Below are 21,622 nucleotides of genomic sequence, written 5' to 3'. Positions count from 1 at the left end.
GAGCTCGCCCAGAAGATGCCTGTTCACTCTTGATTTGAAGGTTGCCGGGTTATATGAGCTCGGAAATATAGCCGCCGGCAAGGAATTCCACTCCTTATATGTTTTGATAGATGGGCGTTTTCCAAATTAAATCCCGAATATCGAATTTCACCAGATGGACGTGTTTGGGCTTATTCTTCTTAGAATCACGAGCTGATTCGATCCCAACGATAAAAAAAATGTGTCCCAAATTTTCCATACAAAATTCGAGTTTCCAATACGTCACGCTCGTAGTAAGTTCATACTAAAATCGTGACGTAATAGGAAAACAAAAATTAGGACACATTTTTTTATCGTCGGGATCGAATCAGCTCGTAATTCTGAGAAGAATGAGCTCAAACACGTCCAGATCTGGTGAAATTCGATACTCGGGACTTAATTTGGAAAACGCCCAGATACGAAAAAGTTGGGATATTCCAGTCTTTATTTCTTTCTTCCCTGCTAGGCTTCCGACGCCTATTGAAACATTTTACCTTATTTTGCAAGCAACACAATTGTACTTCTATTTTCCGTGATCATGATGCATGCATCTGCGTCGAAACATCGGGAGCTCGACAAAAATCAAATAGATAATCACGGTCTATATTCCGGTCAATATAAGTCTAATCTAATGTTAATTAAATGAACATTTCTTTTTTTGCCATTTTTTGATTTTTATTTTTTCGGGAATTTTAGGTCAATTGTACTCAGAATCACGAGTACTTTCAATCTCACTGGGAGACAAAAAGTGTCCCAGAATTTCCATACATTTTTGTTACTTTCCTCTTTTGTCCCACACAACATGTACGGAAAATTGTAACAAAATAAGAAAACATCGTATGTGACAAATTTTTCAACTACTAGGATTGAAAAAGCTAGTGATTCTGAATAGAATTAGCATAATTTTTTCAACAATATCACATTTCATAAAAGTGGCGAAAAAAAATAAACTCTCAAATACTCCTGCTATAGTGGTAGCGTCAGGATCTCGCAATAATAGTGTTTATTTATTTCCAGCTAGCCCGGTGGCCAGTCCTGTGGCTGCCGATCCTGCTGGCTTCGGTCTGCGGAAGCGACATCCTGATGGTCACCATGGGCGGCACCAAGTCACATAAGATGCCGTTTTGGGAGCTGTCCAGAGGTCTTATTAGGAGGTATGGATCAAATAACTAACATACATACATACATACATACATACAATCACGCCTGTATCCCATACAGGGGTAGGCAGAACACATGAAACTACTAAAGCTTCAGTGCCACTCTTGGCAAATAAGGGATTGAAAGAAAACGAAACTGTGACATTGCAGTGACAGGTTGCCAGCCTCTCGCCTACGCCACAATTTAACCCATATCCCTCAGTCGCCTTCTACGACACCCACGGGAAGAAAGGGAGTGGTGAAATTCTTAACCCGTCACCACACAGGCAAATAACTAAGCCTCAACATTTTTTTCTTGGACTTTCTAGCGTCAACTTTTAAAAACTTCAAGATCTTACTTACCTTGTAGTCCGACAGCATTTTCATTTCATTTTCATTATAAATAATAATGATATAGTTTTTGGAGTTTCACTGCTCTAAAGGTTGGACGAGAATGTAAAATAACCCTACGGTGGTGATGTGAAAAATGATGTTTCTGAGAAAAAAAAATGCGTCATATTAGATACAGATCGACGCAATTCATATGGTGTTTAGAGCTAATATTAATTTGAAGTTAGAATCGGGCTGTCGGTGCTTTCCTGGCAGGCAATTATGGTAGCTATTAGTAAGTGCGATAGAGACGGCCCGATGTTTTATCATTTATCGCGCGACCATGCTTGTTGTTGTTGTTGTTATGATACAACGTCCTCGTTCATAATCATCGCAAATTTTGGTAAGTACCTAATAATTAATTATGCTGACCAAACCAGAAACAACAAGGAATTGAAAAGGTACTTGGGACTTATTATATAGACTATATTTTCTTAACAGTAGATAATCTAATAAATAACTCTTCTGTTCCAAGAAACTCGTATATGAGCTAGGCTCTGCACGTGAAGTATTCAATAAATTATCATGCCACGAGATTTTGCCAGAGGTCTCGTCACGTGTCGAAATGTAAGGTCTTGCTAGTAAAGAAATCTAAGCAATGTTACTCATACATTACAATTAACACATAATAAAGTATGTTATGTGTACGTAAATAAACATTACTATGAGCCTTGTGTAACTCAAAGCTATAATTAATATTCTGTACGTGTACGAGGGGAAGGAAATAATTTAGACGTATATTATTTCTTATACCTAGCAATTATATCTTATGTGTAAAACTGTTTGAAGATAATTGTTTTTGTGAAGCGTAGTTTAGTGTGGATCAGAATCATGAAATCTAAATTAGATCTACTTATATATAGGTGTTATCTGTTGTTTTACTTGTTTTATTAGGTAGTTACCTCGTCATTTGTTATCGTAGAAAGGTACAAAAGGTATTCTTATAAACATAAGATGTGCAAACGCCTGCCGTCCATCCGTTTGTCATAATGAATCTAATAGAGAGCTTGCATGTAATTAAATAATAGTTATTTGTTTTACAAGGGGGCAAAGTAGTTGTTTAACTGCACGTGCCAGTATTGATACCCGAGCAAGCAAAAGATTCCAATGTTGAACCGCGAGCGTAGCGAGTGGTTCAAAAAGTGGAATCTTGAGCGTTGCGAGGGTTTCAAGGCACGAAGGTTAAACAAACTTTGCCACCTAGTGAAACACAAAATTTTTCACCACACCAACACGAACAAAATACTAACTATAAAACATCAAATTAAATCAAATCCATCAATTTATTCAATATTTATGATTCAAAATCATCATTTATGGGTAAATTCTACCAGCCAGCTTAAGACATCAAGTTAAAACTTGTATGAGATTACTTTGCACTCTTGTGGATAAAATGCAATTTTGCTATCTGTTTTCGAAAAGCAAAGTAAGCCTTTAACAGTTGGTGTGGTGAAAAATATGTTATAACATGCACGAAGTAAATCATCAGATAAATATAGGTAAGTAAAACTTGGACAGCAGTTATTACTTAAATCTAATTTTTATTTAATAACTCAGATAGAAATACATATAGTATACTAGCTCGCGTAGAAAGAGACAAAAAGTAGCCTATGTCACTTTCAATCCCTTCAACTATCTCCACCTAGAAAAATCACGTCAATTCGTCGCTCCGTTTTGCCATGAAAGACGGACAAACAAACAGACACACACACTTTCCCATTTATAATATTAAGTATGGATGAGTTGATTTAGTTGATTACAACGATACTCAACTCAAATTCATATTCATTCCCTGAGCTAATCGTTCAAATTCGTTTTGACAGTTCTTAAAAAAAGCTGTCTTGACTAAAAGTACAAGTCGCGGCACGTAACCTTAGCGCTGACCGTTATTGCGCAGAAGTCGAAAACAGGGGTTCTCTCAACCTAAACTGAACGTCTTTAGTACGTCATGGTAACCCCCCAGGTCTCTCAGGGGATTAAAGGAGGCGAAGGGTATGCGTCCCCAAGCGCTGCTATCCCCTCCACATTTCACTATGCGCTAAAGTTACGTGCCGCCTCTTGTAGCCTTATCTATTATTTCGAGTAGTACCTAAGCTATTTGTATCATTTACTCACTTTCAATAATTTTATCTTCCAGGGGCCACAACGTGACCTTCATGAGTGCCTTTCCCCCAGACTTCCACATCCAGGGTCTGGAGGAGATCGCCCCCGAAGGTCTGGTGTCTTACGTGAGGAACTACATGACCCACGATCTGGTGGGGGCCAGGATGAGGGGAGAGGAACCTCTGCCGGTTAAGGACATCTTCAGATACGGATATGAGGTAAATGGTAATGACTGATGAAGATCTAGAGAGGTTCTGGAGACCGATCTTTGAATCTCGAACGCATGAATTCGCCGTTCGGAAGTCGTAGCTAGGGTTGCCAACTTTTTTTTAGGGAAATATAGTATTTTAGAAAATTCCATCTAAAAAATATAGTACACCGAAATAAAATATAGTACGGTACACATAATCGATAACCAAGTCGTAGAGATCGTTCTTTCTGTCCACTCTAAGGGGCTCCATTCGGTTTTCATCGATTTTTGACAAGTTTTGTGTTGCATTGGTTCTCTTATTTAAGTATCGTCGAAAGTTGTATGGCCGAATATCACTTCCCAACTCACGTTTCGCGCAATTTTATTTCGCCGAATGTTCATTTCCCAACTTATTGTTTTATTTTCCAAGCTCACATTTACCAACTTAACATTTGGCCTTTTTTAAAAAAGCAAACTTTCATGTTGTCGAATGTTGTACTTAGCGTAATATATAACTAGTTTATTTATTGTATGTAATGTACCAAATGTTTTATTGAACACCAACAATATATAATTATGGCGTATTTCGAAAAATATGCAATATTGAGTCTTCTATCACTTTCTAAATGTATTGACAGGTATGCAATTTTTACTTACGTACCTATTAATATTTTTTTAATTTCATTAGTTACCTACTTAATTTTTTTACAAGACCCATATTTAAAAAAAAATACCCATATTATAAGTACTTATATTTTTTATGAAATTTGACATTTTTACAAAATTTTTACTTCAATGAAATCTAGACTTTTATAAAAATGCAAAAGCGATTTTAATTTTAAACTAATTAAGGCAAAAATTTTGACCAAAGAACCAGTTTCGGTCCTAAAATAGTTCAACTTTGATGCTAAATATCACAGAATCAATGAGCTGTGAAGTAGGAGTACCTAATTAATATGGGATGCTAGTTTGTTTAAAGACGATTCTGTTAATATGATATGCTTTAGAAACTATCGTAATATTCATAATACCAATGGATTCAAATCGAAGCTCATCGGAGTAGAGAATCCCCTTAAGAAATGTCGTTATTTAATATATCATGGAAAAAATACAAATGTTTGCAAACAACGGTGGCTTTATACGTAACTGCAATATTTGCAGGACAGAACGAAGCAATGAAATGTACAGTGAAGGACAAATATGAATAAAAGCGCGAGCGGAGCGAGCGCGAAATATTTTTCATTATCAAAACGCCGCTCCTGGCGGTTTGACCCTAGTGTAAATTCGCCACTGGCATGGACCCCAAAAATATAGTACTTTTGCGTACTATATATGCTTCATATAGAATATAGTACGCTGGGCCAAAATATAGTACAGTACTATATTATATAGTACGGTTGGCAACCCTAGTCGTAGCATTACGTCGTTTTCCACCATAGAGGAATAAGTAAGGGAAGAGTTGTAACTCCATACATCAGTAAATGCGAGTTATTTGTAGTGACATCTATCGTCATTCACTCGTCAATCACGCGCCAACTAGCGTAAATTATCAGTACTGCTACTTGTCAATAGACGTCACGACGAACAAAAAGTCTATTGCTCAACAATTTTTAGCTAATATTACAATAGTATTAATCAGTACTTTGCTTTCAATTACTTCAGCTTATAATATAAGGTGTAAACTGTTTTAATATTACATTTTTGGCAGACGCAATACTGTCGGCACCTAGTGTCGAGTAGCAGTACTGATAATTTACGCTAGTTGGCGCGTGATTGACGAGTGAATGACGATAGATGTCACTACAAATAACTCGCATTTACTGATGTATGGAGTTACAACTCTTCCCTTACTTATTCCTCTATGTTTTCCACAGACTTACGAACGGCGAATTCATGCGTTCCAGATTCAAAAATCAGTCCCGGATAAGGAAGTATCTTTACAACAAAAGAACTCCAGGAAATCGCAGTTAAAACACACTAGAACATACGCTTAGTGAGTTCTTTTGATGGGTAAGGTTGCCAAAGTATTTGAAGTGTTACTGTTAGTCTTGGCAAGGGAGTACCAGCTCTGGAGTTAAACGCGTCTATAAGGCTACAGTCACTGGGTGTTATCAGGCGGGCTGTATCCTCCTGTCTCTTCTCCTCTTTTTCAACCTTGCGTTTTCTCGGCCTAGCGCCAGGGTCCGCTTTCCTGCTCAGCCTTCCTCACTTTGCCCACTTGCCGTTTGCTTTTGTATCCTCCTGTCCTGTCATTAAAAAAAAAATGATGATCGGAGATCTTTCTTAGCAATTTCCTTTCTGCCACCAGTAACTTGTTTTCTTCTTAAAGAGTCAGTGTCCAAGTCTCGCATCCGTGCATGAGTAGATAGAAGTTATGTTTAAACATATTTTTTTTAATTATTATAAATGGGCTTACTCTTGGCCACAGACCAGCCTAAGGCAAAGACGTGGCCTACGATGGAGTGAGCTCGCCCAGAAGATGCCTGTTCACTCTTGATTTGAACGGTATCCAGGGTATTGAGGAGATAGCCCCAGAAGGTCTGGTGTCGTTCGTCAGGAACTACATGACCCACGACCTGGTGGGGGCTAGGATGAGAGGAGGGGAAGGTAAATGGTTCGTGACTGATGAAATTTTAGACCTTAGGGTCTGGGGAAGTAACTCAACCACGAGAGTGGAACTACTCGCAAAATCGCTTAGTGGTGATTTCCTTTTAGATCCATGGTTGGCAAGGGAGATGTGCCAGTTCTCGAGTCCTAGGTGGTCAGGTGACGGTCCCCCCGCTTGCTGATTTGATCTAGGTCCTGGAACTAATACGGAAGTATATAGGTAGAGGAATTGGTACGGTCAGCCAAGAAAGTGGTTTACCTCTTTTAGACTATTTGAATTGAAACACAATAAGTGGTAAACCAGTTTTTTCGCTAACTGTACTTCTTAAATTCACTTTGGTAAGGATTTGTGTAATTTATCTCTTTAATCAATCAAAAAGCGTTTTCGTTAAAGGTCCTATAATCCTGTCTTCAATAAATTCTAAGCGTCTTTTGTTTAAGAAACGTTTCTCATTCAATCTCGATGAACAAAAATTTATAGCCAATACTTAACTAAGAAAATGCTCTGATCAGTTTAATTAAATTATTTACGATACTGGTACATTTAAATTGTTTGCATAATATTAAATTTCTTTATTCCTATAATCTGAATGCGCCTTTCCGAATAATTTCAGGTAAAACAAATAAATTCGGCTTTCTGACAAACATTCAGTTAATTACGAAATCTATTTAATTAATGGTAAATATTTACACCACGCTGCGTTCAAAAACCCGCATTGCCGACGTCGGCGAGAGGACTGCCAGGCTCAAATGGGACTGGGCTGGTCACGTCTGCCGCATGCATCCTCACAGATGGGCTAGTGTAGCCACCAAGTGGATGCCACAAATAGAGCGTGGACGCGGCAGGTCCAGAAGAAGATGGAGGGATGACCTAGACACCTTCCTTACCAACTGGCCGGAAGAGGCACTAAACCGGGTTCATGGAGGTTAAGGGGAGAGGCCTTTGCCCAGCATAATGGTGTCCATTATAGGCTAGATAGAAAAAAAAATGTCTGAACATGCATAATAACTTTATGCTACACAGTTATAAAGTTTGAAAAGTATTATTGAGTGAAAAACGGTATTACTTAAAACCTTTTTAACCCCCGACGCAAAAACGACGGGGTGTTATACGTTTGACGTGTCTGTCTGTGTGTATGTCTGTCTGTCTGTCTGTGTGTGTGTCTGTCTGTGGCATCGTAGCTCTCGAACGGATGAACTGATTTTGATTTAGTTTTTTTTTTTTTTTTTTTTATTATAAACTGGCCAGTGATTGACCTTAGTCGCACCTGATGGAAAGTGACGACAAGGCCGAGGTTGTAGCTCACTGGTTCAGTAACATATTATTTTTTTTTTGTATGAAAGCTGAGTTAGTCGGGTCTTAGCCATGTTTCATGAAAATCGGTCCACTATGTCGCGGTCGGGGGTTTTTTCAAAATTTTAATTTTGTGGTTAGGTTATTATATTAGGTACAGATGTAGTGCAAAAAGATTTGCCTTCGTATTGTTACGGAAACATACGAACGTGTCATGCTTTTTCAGTCAGTCTCAGTACAAGATGTACTGACATTGAGTGAACTAGCATGACAAATACGAAACGAACGAAAAATACGAAGGCAACCGTTTTTGCATTACGTTTGTACGTATTCAGTTTTACCACCGACTTTGCCTGCGTTGAATAGTATGTATACAGTCATATATACAGTCATATATACAGTCATATATGACCTTACCGCATAAGCAATAAAAACGTGTATACATATTTTTAGCACTTTGTCCGTACCATCGTACTAGCAGTTAGAGTTAGTATAGTGCCTGGGTATAATACAATGGCAAAAATTTAATTTGATCGTATGCTTACACCAACAGGCAAGGCACCAATTTTCTAATTTCCACGCCTTTCTTCGGCCTCTTCAAAGTGTCCAATGAGGAGGCACACTGCAAAGCAAAGGTTATGACCCAATTAGTGCATACGTGAGAACGAGAAGATGATATGTTTTTTCTCTCTCACATATGAATGACAGTGACATGCCTAGACACTTGCACAGGCGCCGCCTGGCGGGATAAAATGTCAGTGTGCCTCCTCATTGAAAACTAGGTATCATATATCGTGCAAAAGTTCGAAGGGACTGACTATCATTTGATGTCGCTAATCATCTATAGTATCTCGTATTTTCTAGAAACTGCGATGATCATATTGTAATAACAAAATATGATGGGACTGATGTGGATGAGCAGCGTCACGGTATGAGGTTTATTCAAATGATAGACACGAGTAGAAGATAGTAATGAATTCCAATCAATCCCCATTTATTGTATAAAGGTGTGCCTATATATACATGTTTGGGTTGTCGCTGACCAAGCAATATGCGTTATGTCGCAGTAAACCATTGTGTTACTGCTAAACACGGAAAGTGGCTAAAATGCCATTACAATATTATAATAGTCTCTAAAATACAACGTTTAATTCAACAGTTAAATCTTTTCATCCACAGGCCTGCGACGCGTTCCTAAGTGACATCGAGACGCGTGCCCTCCTCCGCTCAGGCCGCAATTTCGACCTGATCATCCTCGACGGGACCTACCCAGAGTGCGCCTTCGGCATCGTCTACAAACTCAAAGTCCCCTTCATGTACATCAACACAGTTGGCTTTTACGCCATGCCACTCAGCAACTCAGGCAGTCCTACCCCCTTCTCAGTAACCCCGTTCTTCGGCAAAGCTTATACAGATGACATGGGAGTTATAGACAGAGCTATGAACGCGGCTTGGTATATCGGAGCATATACTATGCATAGCTTCATGGCTGTGTTTCTCCAAGGAGTGTTGAGAAGACATTTTGGGCCGCAGATGCCTCATGTATACGATATGGCGAAGAATGTGAGCTTTATACTGCAGAATGGGCATTATTCGGTTTCGTATCCGAGACCGTATTTGCCGAATGTTGCGGAGGTCGCGTGTATACATTGCAAGGAAGCGAAGAGATTGAATCCGGTAAGTTACCTATCTAATAGGCTAATTGACCCTTTTTTAAAGTCTATTTTATATTATTTATCAACCGAATCAACCGAAATAATCGAACAACCGGTTCAATTAACCGAAAAAAAATACTACCATATTTTATTACGACTTGAAAACCACAAAAAAACATTTATAAAGTTTACTTTAACTTAATTACGCAAAAACATCATTAGCCATGTTAATCTATAGATTGTCTGCGCATGACGTAAATCGAATTGAGCACAAAATTTTCTGACATTTAAGTTATGAGGCATAAAGTTCATCATGTCAGTGGTTGACTCGGCATGAAGTTAAGTTAGGTTCTATGACGTCACTACACGTCTGACAGCGTTTTCGGTGGCCAAAGTAATAAATATTACAGACATTTTTAATCGAAAATACGTAGCCACCATACACTTTTAATACCCAAAATCTATAAGAATTGGTTTCTTATGTCAAATACTACAGGAAACAATGATTTCTTGTGCCAAATTCGATAAGAGTCTAGTAGCCTATTGTACGAGTATGTAAGGTCTGAGTGAACTCGGAGCGGAAAGCTCGGCGTTGCAGCGTCGACTGAGGACACTTGTACGAGCTTCAATTGTTTGACAAGCACGCGGCACTCCCCGCTCCGCTATACGCCCTATATGAGCGTGCCCTCAGGCGTGCACTAACAATAAAACTACCCTACCAACATTTTTTTCCCAAGTGTTGCTATAAAACTAAAAGACGCATAACCATAACTACTAATATTATAAATGGGAAAGTGTGTGTTTTTGTTTGTCCGTCTTTCACGGCAAAACGGAGCGACGAATTGACGTGATTTTTTAAATGGAGATAGTTGAAGGGATGAAGAGTGACATAGGCTACTTTTTGTCTCTTTCTAATGCGAGCGAAGCCGCGGGCAATAGCTAGTACAGCCGAGTTCCACCACAATATAAACCAGTAATAAATCTTCTATTATAACAGTGGCCTATCCCACAAAACTTACAATTACAATTCTACAATTGTCACGTTACAAATTTGTCATAAAACAACGTCGCGCGGGGTGCACACAAGCGCGTCGTGTACGTACGCAACACATGCAAGCGGATTTGGATAAACGTGGATAAGAATAATATGCATAATGATATTTTTTTGTGTTTTCTGATTGATATAATGTGGTATTATTATAGTAATACTTATAATTAATAGTATTAAATACTTAACAACATCTTACTTTGGACGATGTCGAGTAACATTAATAGTAATTTTGTTCAACCGCGTGCTTTCGAACGCAGTAGGTAGGTACATTTCGCGTCGCCGCTGCGGGAGAGTAACTACCGAGTCGTCCTTATACTGTGCTCTAACTCTATAAAGCTAAAGTTTATAAACTTCTGTCCTACAGAGTAAAAGTCTTGATAACTACTAAGAAATGCAGATTGATAAAGTTAGAGCAGCCCTGAATGTTTTTCAACACTCAGTAATATAATATTAATATCGTAGAAGGCACTATGTAAAAATAAAGGGAAGAAAAAACCTGACGTACAAAGTTGAAAATCAGGTACAAATATTAACAAGTTTTTTCAAAGCATTCTAAAAGCTTCTACATTTTCTATTAAATTTAAAGTAGTATGGAATGAACTTTCTTCATTAGCTCAAAGTTTTAAGTAAATAAGTACACTACAAGTTTAATAAACAATTATAAAATCTCTTATCTTCGTTTTAGTCCCGTGAGTCCTTCAAAAAGTTGCACATTTATAAAACTCGTAAGCGAGTAGAAAGATTAGGTCAACATAAAGTTTTGTTATGTTATTTGCTTTTTCTAGAAAGTTTAAATTAAAACCAGCACTTTAGTGCTATTATTTATTCGCCGCAACTAACTACCATTCGTCGTAATTACAAACTTCGTCGCTTAAAAGTTGGAATTAAATTGTCTTTTTAAATTTAACGTATTAAGTGCACAAGAAATTAAAGTCCAGAGTGGGTGTAGGTATTATATACTCCATGACAAATACGAAGGCCCGATAGATGTGCATTAGGGTTTAAGTATAGGATTAGTTAAAACAAAAGATAGGTACCTTCCTGGCCAATGCCGCAGCCGAATGGCATTTCTGCCATAATAACAACAAAAACAATAAAATACAATACAATACAATACAATACAAATACTCTTTATTGCACACCTTGATAAAATACAACAATACAAAACAAAGAAGCAACACGAACAAAGGTAAACAACAGGCGGTCTTATCGCTAAAGAGCGATTCTCGATCTTCCAGACAACCATGTCAGTAGGTGTCAGCAAATTCGAAGAAATAAACTTATCGCACAATACAGACTAAAATTATAAAATAGGTACATATACATATATAAACATTCATACATAGAGATAAATAACTATATGCATAAATATATAAATAAACACATATAACTGCAGTACCAGGTATTTAGAAGGAGTAATCAGACAAAAATATTACGGAAGAGATAAAAAATGGAGTTTAAGTAGTCTCTTGAAAGAGTTAGACTGAGCACGGCTTATGTCATGTAGGGAATATATAATTAGCTCTTTTGTTAAGTTTCAAGCAAGTACTATCGGGCCTTCGTATTTTGAATGGTTCTTTGAAATGGGTCAGTATCAGTACAAAGGGGTAGCTTGCAGAAACAATGGATCATTTGATGAATGTTTGCGTTTCGTAGAGTAACATATTTATTCGTTAAGAAGCGAACGATTGGCCTCTTGCTTACGCAGTGTCATATGTATGCATTACTGAATGCATACATATGACACTGCGTAATTTCGTTATTTCGTTTGCTATATGTAATGCAATGACACGATCGGAAGTAAAATCCCATCCTGGCCTGACCTTGGGACCTGTGCAATACATCTAAAAGTAACATCAAAACTGAACGAGGAAGTATGTAGCAGGAAACAAAAAAAGGAATCATAGTTGGCAGTTTTAGTAACTATAGCGCAGAAACAGGCCAGAGCAAGCACATTTACAGAAGTCCACAACAAGAAAGAGTTGTACATTTTTTTGAACTTCCTTGTAAAAAGTTTTGCAATTTGGAAAACTTTCTGGTTGACAATCAGTGCTTGCTTCTTGTTTTGGCATACGTTAGGCACCTAAAGACAAGTCCAAGTTAAGACTGCACTCAATGCATTGTATGTCGATTCCAGGATATCGAAGAGTGGATCTCCGGCGCCGGCGACGCTGGTTTCATCTACATCTCCATGGGATCCTCCGTCCGTACCTCCAAGATGCCTCTGTCAGTCCACCACCTCATCATCAACGCGCTGGGCAGGCTACCTCAAAGGGTTCTGTGGAAACAAGATGGAGAGCAGAACATGACAGACATCCCGGCTAATGTCAGGCTTTATAAGTGGCTGCCTCAGCAGGACTTATTAGGTAAGCATCAGTGAAATAACCTTTTCATCTAACAATAGACATCTACATCTACAACAATAGTAGGTATCTATAAGCCATCCTTAGTCCATCTGAACACCAACGCGCTAGGCAGTAGGCAGGCTTCCTCAGAGATTTCCAATATCACTTGCTTGGAACACTTTTCCACCTTATTAGTTCGGATGCGATCTCTCAGTACATCACCTCATCATCAACGCCTTGGGCAGACTTCCTCAAAGGGTTTTGTGGAAACAAGGTGGAGAGCAGAGTATGACAGATATCCCGGCTAATGTCAAGCTTTGTAAGTGGCTGCCTCAGCTGGACTTATTAGGTAAACAAAGAACTGCTTAGAGAACCGTTCCTCGTAGCTTAAGTCCATCTATATGCAGTGGTGGCTTGAAGATTCATGGGTTCCTTCATTCTCTTGAAGATTAGGTTGTTAGGCAATGATCTTAACAGTTCACGATCGCATCATTTGGTGTTTGAGTTATATACCTACTGGCGTTTATTAATATCAGCTCTTCAAATGTCCTAGGAATTCACCCAAAAGCTTGACAATAAACGTGCGAAGAACAATACCGAGAACTTTCCATGAGAATATTCGTAATTTTAGAAACATCTCTTCGGCGCATTGCTACACTATGAGCAAAACACTGTCATGTTTTATATAATTCGTCAGTTTATTTGAATCAGCTACATAAACTTGATACCTACCACATTTTATGTATTACTTATACTTCCTAGGATACTGTTCTCGCAACTAAGAGGCTACACGTGTTTCAACGAAGCAACTCGTTGTTTGTGTACCTAGAATATCTATCTCTAACCTTACCCGTGGGTGCACGTATATTTCTGTAACACATTGAATTATATATTACTTCGTAAGGATACAGGCACCAAATATGGTAGTCAGCTGCAGAGAAAAGAATGTAGTCGATTACAAACAGATACATGTATCTATCTTTCCAGCTCATTTTTATGCAGCAAGGTGATGAAAAATAACATCTGTGTACTCTATTATATGTAGGTAGTGTGTATGTGAACGAATGCGAGCCAATCGTACAGTCTTTTCGACCAATAGCAAGGGCGGCTCACTCCGCGATTCTATCGCCGCGCTACAAGTACATCCTGGCGGCCGCGAGTTCGCGGCCTACTCAGGGGTTGCGCGCGTTCTCACGGAATGCACGTTCGCACTTTCTATTGTTACTTTACGTCGCGAGGTTTTTTTAAACGATGTCAGCGTGTGGAATGGCTAATAATACTTAGTTAAATAGATATATTGAATAAAATAAATACCCGAAGACATTCTTACTTAGATCTACTACTGATTAAGTCCCACGGAAAAGTTCAATAAGGCTTGTGATGTTGGTACTTGAACAAAAATATATAAATACAGTATATATACCTAAAAAGTACCCAAGACTTGAATATAATAGTATAACATTTTATGTAAGTATTAATTCGTTTGGATCCATTGGTAACCCTATCACCGGACGCCGCGCACGTGCGGCTCGTTTCTTTGTAAGAATTTTGTAGGTATTTAAAAAGGCGGCATTTCGTGAACATCAAAGCAGTGGGCCTTCTGTACTTGTACTATTATATATTCTGTGCCAATAGTGCGCATTTATTATTATTATTATTTATTTATTAACACACAACATCAAGCAACATCGTTTTAAACGGAACCATTCCAGTCGAAACCATTTCAGGTGCTGTAGCCGAATGGCATTTCTGCGACGCGAAACGAAAACGAAACGGCGCGAAAGGTAGTCTGGCTCTGTCGCGGCAATACGCAAGAGCGATAGAGATAGATAACTACGAGCGTTTCGTTTCGTGAGCGTTTGTGTCATTCGGCTACGTACCCTGATATATCATGGACTCAGACGAAGAATACTATATACTTGACGTAAGCGTACACCCGAAAGGGACAGATATAGAATAATGGAGCGAAATTAAGAAGTACTTTAAAAATGGCTGACAGTTTACCATAAACAACCTACGTAATTTGGGCGGATAATAAGCTTGACGTCACGTACATATTCCTTACCGCATGTGACGTATACAATATTTGTTCAAATTTGAACTATAACAGTTGTCAGTATAGTAGAATTTATAACGGCCAAATGTGGAACAATATGCGGTAAAGGGTTATTGTTTGCCACAAACTCGTTTGTGGCAGCGGCGGAAAAGTGAAACTATGATAAAGACAAAAAAACATTTTGCTCTCTGTCACTCTTATTATAATTTGTATGTGACCATCTCGTTCGGTAGTGGTATTATTATTTGGCTGTCTAGTCTATAGTATCCTTTGTTTAAGATCATGGACCAAGCAAACGCTTTCTACTTAGCGTGCCAAAAACGAACTCAGTTAAAACGACTAAGTTGTCCGTCTCTACTTATAGCTTGCAACTTTCACGCATCAAATTTTAGTATGTAGGTCAATGAGAACCTACAAAATGCCTCGTTACGTGATATTTAATTGCAACAACTCAAAAATTATGAACAAGGGCCAGAGAGCGGGCAGAGGGCGGGCGTGTGGTCTAGTGGTAAAGGCGTTAGCCGCGTAAGCTGAAGACCCGGGTTCGATTCCCGGCTCGGCCACCAGTGGGCCTTGCCGTTTTTTTTTTCGTGTATGATATCTATTTCAATTTATAATTTATATATAGTAGTGTTACTACTTGAAAAATAACAAATCAAAAATATTCAATAAAATAATTTGATTTGTTCCCTAGTTGTAAGGGCCAGAGACTTATTTTTTATAATAGGTAAGTAACAATGCCAGTACAAAACGTGACATGCTCGGCCCATATACAAGTAGAATTACTTATTTGTTGAAATTATATGAATTGCCTTATCCTTACTATTGAAATCTTTATTGCAACCCATTTCTAAATGGCCTGAAGCATCAAAATGGTAGTTAAATTGAATTGCATGCACACTATTTGACTTTAATCCCGCTCTATGTTGGTTTAGTATTATGTTTCAGTCCTGAAAATATACATTTTGTATCCCTGATGTATTATGAAACTTTTTGCATTAGAACGTTGTTCAAGGTATTTCATAATGAAAGACCCATTTACACGGTGCGAGAGCTTGAATGCGAGTTTTTTTATATTGCAGTATTTGATCGGTGGTATACAATTGTATGTCATCCTCTTGAATTATTATTTCCTTCAAATCCCTAAATTACTGAGCTTAGTACCGAAATGCGAACAGTTTCACGTGCTCTGCCTACCCCTTTGGGAATCAAGCGGGATTTTACGTTTAGAATTTCAAACTGAAATTTTGACAGTTTCTTGAGCTTTGCCTACCTTTTCTAGGAATACAAGACACAATCTTCAGTTAAGGTAGTAAATAAAATCAAAGACGTGTATGTAACTCCGTATAGACAGATAAAGTCTAAGAAAAAAACGTACCTCAGTACCATACAGAAAAAGGTCCGGTGGCCTAGATGGCGTTACACCTTTGATATTTGACATTTTAACACATATCAAGCTAAGAATATGGGCCAAATGGTCAAAACTGCGGTTCAAAAGTTTTAAGCCTGTGTCAAGAGATGGCACTGTGATTACACATTTTAGTTCGACAGTAACTCTCTATAGTACTCGATACTCTTTGACAAAATCCATATTTCAAGAAGTAATATATCACTATTGTCACATTATTGTACTACTCTTGTTTTGTTCTCGCTATTGCGAACTGAGATTTATTGCTTTAATAAAATATCAGGCGTTATTTTGTTTGGTGCTTTTAAGCTTCGGAATGTGTTTTGATACTCTAAAATACGTTTCTGGATAAATACACATGTATTTATTTGGAAATAATTAGACAATTATTCTTCGTAAATCAACAAAAACTAAGGATCCGTTAAGACGTATTTAAATAGGCTAGTTTCCTTACTTGAAATAAAATATTCTATACGGTGCACGAAATAAAGCAACACATAATTCGAAGAAAAACATGGGCAGTAGTTATGTTGTACATAATTTCTATTTAATAAGTCAAAGAGAAAGATATAAAGTAAATGAATTGACCGTGACGTCACTCCTCAGTATTTCATAGTAATTCTATATTAGCAAATCGTTTTGACAGTTCTTAAAAAGGAACTTATTTGACTAGTAGGAAACTACATAATTTTAAATTAAAGGAAAAATGGAAAAATTCACACCTCCGGCAGGACTCGAACCTGCGACCTCTGGCCCTATGTTGGCGACTGGCTGGTGCGCGACCTTCTTCATAGTTTAAAATTATGTCACTTTCAAAAACTGTCCTCATGTTATGAAATATGATCTATCAGTCTTCAGTCTGCCTTCTGTCACGAAACTGTAAATAAGCTTGTGTTTGTTTACCAATAATTAAAATTAGTGCTTTTATTACATGTTTTCATCATTTCACGTCAATAATAACAGTCCACAACCCCGCTAGCTATCATTTGGGGCCAGAGGTCGCAGGTTCGAGTCCTGCCGGAGGTGTGAATTTTTCCATTTTTCCTTTAATTTAAAATTATGTAATATCGCTCGCAGACGTTTCTGCATGATTTTAGTAGGAAACTAGCCTATTGTTAGGTTATTATATTTTATGCAACAAATCTTAGTAAAATACTTACCTATGTTTCTCAAAATCTGTAAAACATTGAAATGTTACGTTAAAAAGATTATTATCAGAGCTGACTTTAATATTAAGCTCTTTAAATATAATTAATATTAATTTTGCCAGATTGAAAGCAAATATTAGGTACTCTCTTGCCATGTCAAGTTCAAATGAATATCAATGTTAAATAATACCCAGCTGTTTGTTATCAAAATATTTAGTTAAAGACACTTTGAAAGAAATGTAATACTTATTTAAGGTAAGACGAATATTATTTGATATTTACACCGTTCTATTGCAGACAAATGATTTGACATCAAGTTGAAATACTTGAAACATAATATCTTTTTCTATAATTAAAGTATACCTTCAATCATTTGTTGCGGTACCTTAGGAGCATTTGACGACCGGTCTGGCCTAGCGTGTAGTGACCTTGCCTGCTAAGCCGCGGTCCCGGGTTCGAATCCCGGTAAGGGCATTTATTTGTGTGATGAACACAGATATTTGTTCCTGAGTCATGGATGTTTTCTATGTATATATTTGTATATTATATATATCTTTGTCAGTACCCACGACACAAGCCTTCTTGAGCTTACCGTGGGACTCGGTCAATCTGTGTAAGAACATCCTATACTATTTATTTTATTTTCGTATGGACAAAAATGAGTAAACCTATGTTAAGAAATAAGTTAATCTACCTGTATAGGGGCCAAGCGTGTTTTACCTGACTTGACATGAGGAATGTCTCTAGCCCTTGTGTGTTCATAATTTTAGTGTTGTTGCACTATGAAGAAAAGAGGCATTTTTTCACCTACAAAAACTAACGCGCAAAAGCTGAGGGTATCGACGGATTATCTAGGCGTTTTGACTGAGCACTTATGAAATCTGTGGCGTATCCACTGGGCTAAAAACAGGCAAATCCTCTAGTCACTTGAAGCGTCTGAGCCGATGTTGACATACTTGCGATAATCGGAATTTTATTTACGCGACCGTACCAGTAACTTGAATAATTCAATTTATATTAAGATGCATACTTGTAGGTAGATGTTAAGAATTGAGGGAAGGCATGGAAAAATACGCACGCATCTAGCAGGCCTCCGTGGCTTGGTCATAGCGACTGCTCCGGCAAAGCAGTACCTAGCTCTCAAAATCGAGCAGGTGTGATTTTCTCCATTTTTCCTATATTTTTTTTTCTGTTTCCAGGACACCCGAAAATTAAAGCGTTCGTAACCCATGGAGGGTTACTCAGCATGTTCGAGACCGTCTACCACGGGGTGCCCATAGTCACCATCCCAGTCTTCTGTGACCACGACGCTAATGCCGCCAAAGCCGAAGTCGACGGATACGCGAAGAAGCTAGAACTCCAGCACCTAACCTCAGAAAAACTATACGAAGCGATCAAAGAAGTCATAAATCTGCCAAAGTATAAAACAGAAGTGAAATACAGACAGACTCTCTTAAGAGATCAGAAAGAGACACCTTTAGAACGCGCTGTTTATTGGACTGAGTATGTCATCAGACATAAAGGAGCGTACCATCTCCAGTCTCCAGCCAAAGATTTAAACTTCGTCCAATATTATCTACTAGATGTCGCTGCCTTGACTATACTTGTCATTTTCACAATCGCATCACTCATCACCTATGTGATGAGAGTTGGTTTCAAACGTTTAGTTAAGTATGTGCAGAACAGACAGATGGACCAGTTGTTGAATAAGTCGAACGATTTGTTGCAGCGGTCGAAGAAACTTATCGACCACACGGCGATGTCGAAGAAACATTTGTAATACCAAAGTGTGTAAAGACAATCATAGTTTTTTTGTTAAAATAAAAATTTGAAGATTTATTTTGCTATATAAAATCCAGTGCAATGAATTTGTAGGGAGAAACCATAAAAATGTTTCACTAGTTTAATCTGGGAACTAAAGGAATGATATTTTTTATACTATGAAACATAGATGGCGTTATTAAGTAGTTTCATCACCATCGATACCGCCATCTGTTGACCACTAGGAGAAATATGCATTGTTTTCTTATTTCTGACCTTATGTGTCTTTTTCTGTTTCTCCAACTGATTGTGTAGAAACTGCACGAACAATTTATACGTATCCAATTTCCATTGATTGATATTGTTGCTTAGTTCGTGTTCAAACATTAAATAAATGTCATATACAAAGAAAAAATGAACAATGCCTCCAAGTGTTCCAAGCTGGATTCGAACCAGCGTACTCCGCTAACCGGACGGATGCCTCAACCACTCGGCCATCGGTACACGAAAGCAAGGGTCGAAATTTTCAAGTATATGACACAATTACCGAGAGCTTGGCGCCCCCATTCGTCCATTTTTAGTTCGTGTTTGTCTTAGAGAACTAATTGTTACAGCTGGTTAAAACAGCAGGAATGAAATAGCTATTATTCATTGATATAATTTATACAAAACTTTGTAACAAATACTCTGTTTTCAACTTCAGCCAACTATGAAAAGTTTTGCATTCTGTACCTACGCTTTATCTTAAATTGTTACGGGAAAACTCGAATTGTTCATGGATAGATAAAAACGGGTGATTACGAGAACAAAAGCAAGCTGTGCTAATTATATATTATTATATCTTAGGAGTAAGATAATCGTGATAATATACGCTCAAAATGCCTTATTTCAGTTGAATAAAATACCTAGTACTAAATAAGTAACTAAAGGCATATTACACGGTGTGAGAACTCGCATGCATTGCATTACATTATTTCATTTGATTGGTTTTGCTGAATCGTAAACAGTACCTAAGACGGTCAACCAAATCATGGCACTAAAAAGGTGGCTAATTTGAAAAATGTAGGGTTCACCGGCAGGCTTTCTTCATAAAGCGCGTGCTTTTGATGTTGTTGGAATCATCAATGAGTCATTAAACTTAATAATTGATGGAAAATGTAGGGGCGAAGGTTTAATTCCCATCGAAAATTTGAATTTTGCGTCTTTTTTTAATGCCTAGATTTCGTTGACTGTCTATAAATTCCTACGTCTTCAATGTAGCTTAAATTACATGTGAGTTTGCGCGCCGTAAAAATATCAAAAATGCATCCTATATACGTATGGACTTAAAGTTTTTTTATATGTAAAAATATACCCCGTCTGTTTGACCAAGTGATTGGTAATGTGATTTATCTACTCCTAGTTGAATAATTACATAAAATAGGTAAGAGAAAAATTACAGATGGCCTATTTGTATTAAAATTTTATTAGTCGTTGTTTTTGATAAATTGGCCTGGTTCAAAGCGTTTTCTTATTTTGAATTGTAAAGGTCCATACCTAATGACTAACTTAGATTTCACCAAGTCTTATCAAAATATGACAGTAAACAAAAATCAACAAAGACGGCAGTCTACTTAATTAAAATGACTAGTTACTAATATGAAGTTACCATTAGAGATTATAAAAATATTTTGTTACCACGGTTTCACAGGGTTCAGGTTCAATCCTACACAAAACCTTCAAAAGTTTTCTAAATAAAAAAATAAGTCAATGTGCCTTGCCTAATTATATAGGAGATCATTTACATGGCGCGAACTTGTGTGCGATTTCAGTTACATTGTGGACTGTTAAGGGGTTACACGTACCATTCAAATACCACAATGTAATGGAACTCGCATGCCAGCTCTCGCATCGTGTAAATGGGCCCTAATTGTGCAGTACTTACCCGTGTGAGTCTTAATACTCGTAAAGTATCCACAAAATAAGTGGTATGACCACTGGTACAAAAGACATAATAAATTGAGAGCAAAGGTTGTGTGCCTTGATGTTTGTAAATATTAGATTGTTTAAGTTGAATTTAAGTTAAGTTTAAGTAAATAAACATGAGTTGAAATTAAACTGTAGTTTTCTTCCTATTTCTGGTATCGTAAGGTATTTTAAAGAAATATGATAAGAATCTAGGTAAGGGCATTTATTTGTGTGATGAGCTCAGGTATTTGTTCCTGAGTCATGGATGTTTACTATTTATAAAAGTATTTTTAATGTTATATATCTATCGTCGTCTGAGTACCCACAACACAGCTTTCTTGAAGCTTACAGTGAATGTCCTGTAATATTTATTTATAGGTTATTTGTCCTTACTTTTGGAATAAAGCCTCAAAACTCATTAAGATTAAGATTAAATGAAACACCCCTTAGTGAATACAGATTTAATTTTACTTAAATCACAATTCTAATACTGTTTTAGAATTAACTACT

General features: G+C 37.5%; 1 protein-coding gene across 1 annotated transcript in view; it reads left to right on the top strand.

The window, feature by feature from the left end:
- Positions 1-21,262, top strand: part of LOC125235514 (UDP-glucosyltransferase 2) — a 95,120-nt gene extending 73,858 nt beyond the window's left edge. The window contains exons 3-7 of the mRNA XM_048142091.1: positions 1,036-1,172; positions 3,685-3,868; positions 8,921-9,418; positions 12,585-12,813; positions 18,604-21,262. Of these exons, the coding sequence (XP_047998048.1) occupies positions 1,036-1,172; positions 3,685-3,868; positions 8,921-9,418; positions 12,585-12,813; positions 18,604-19,184 (1,629 nt within the window). The 3' untranslated portion in view covers positions 19,185-21,262. The remainder of the gene's footprint in view (positions 1-1,035; positions 1,173-3,684; positions 3,869-8,920; positions 9,419-12,584; positions 12,814-18,603) is intronic.
- Positions 21,263-21,622: the final 360 nt, after the last annotated feature.

This window comes from Leguminivora glycinivorella, chromosome 17 (assembly GCF_023078275.1).
Source record: "Leguminivora glycinivorella isolate SPB_JAAS2020 chromosome 17, LegGlyc_1.1, whole genome shotgun sequence".
Taxonomy (NCBI): Eukaryota; Metazoa; Arthropoda; class Insecta; order Lepidoptera; family Tortricidae; genus Leguminivora; species Leguminivora glycinivorella.
The sequence above is the reverse complement of the archived record's forward strand: the minus strand, read 5'-3'. Positions and strand labels throughout refer to the sequence as shown.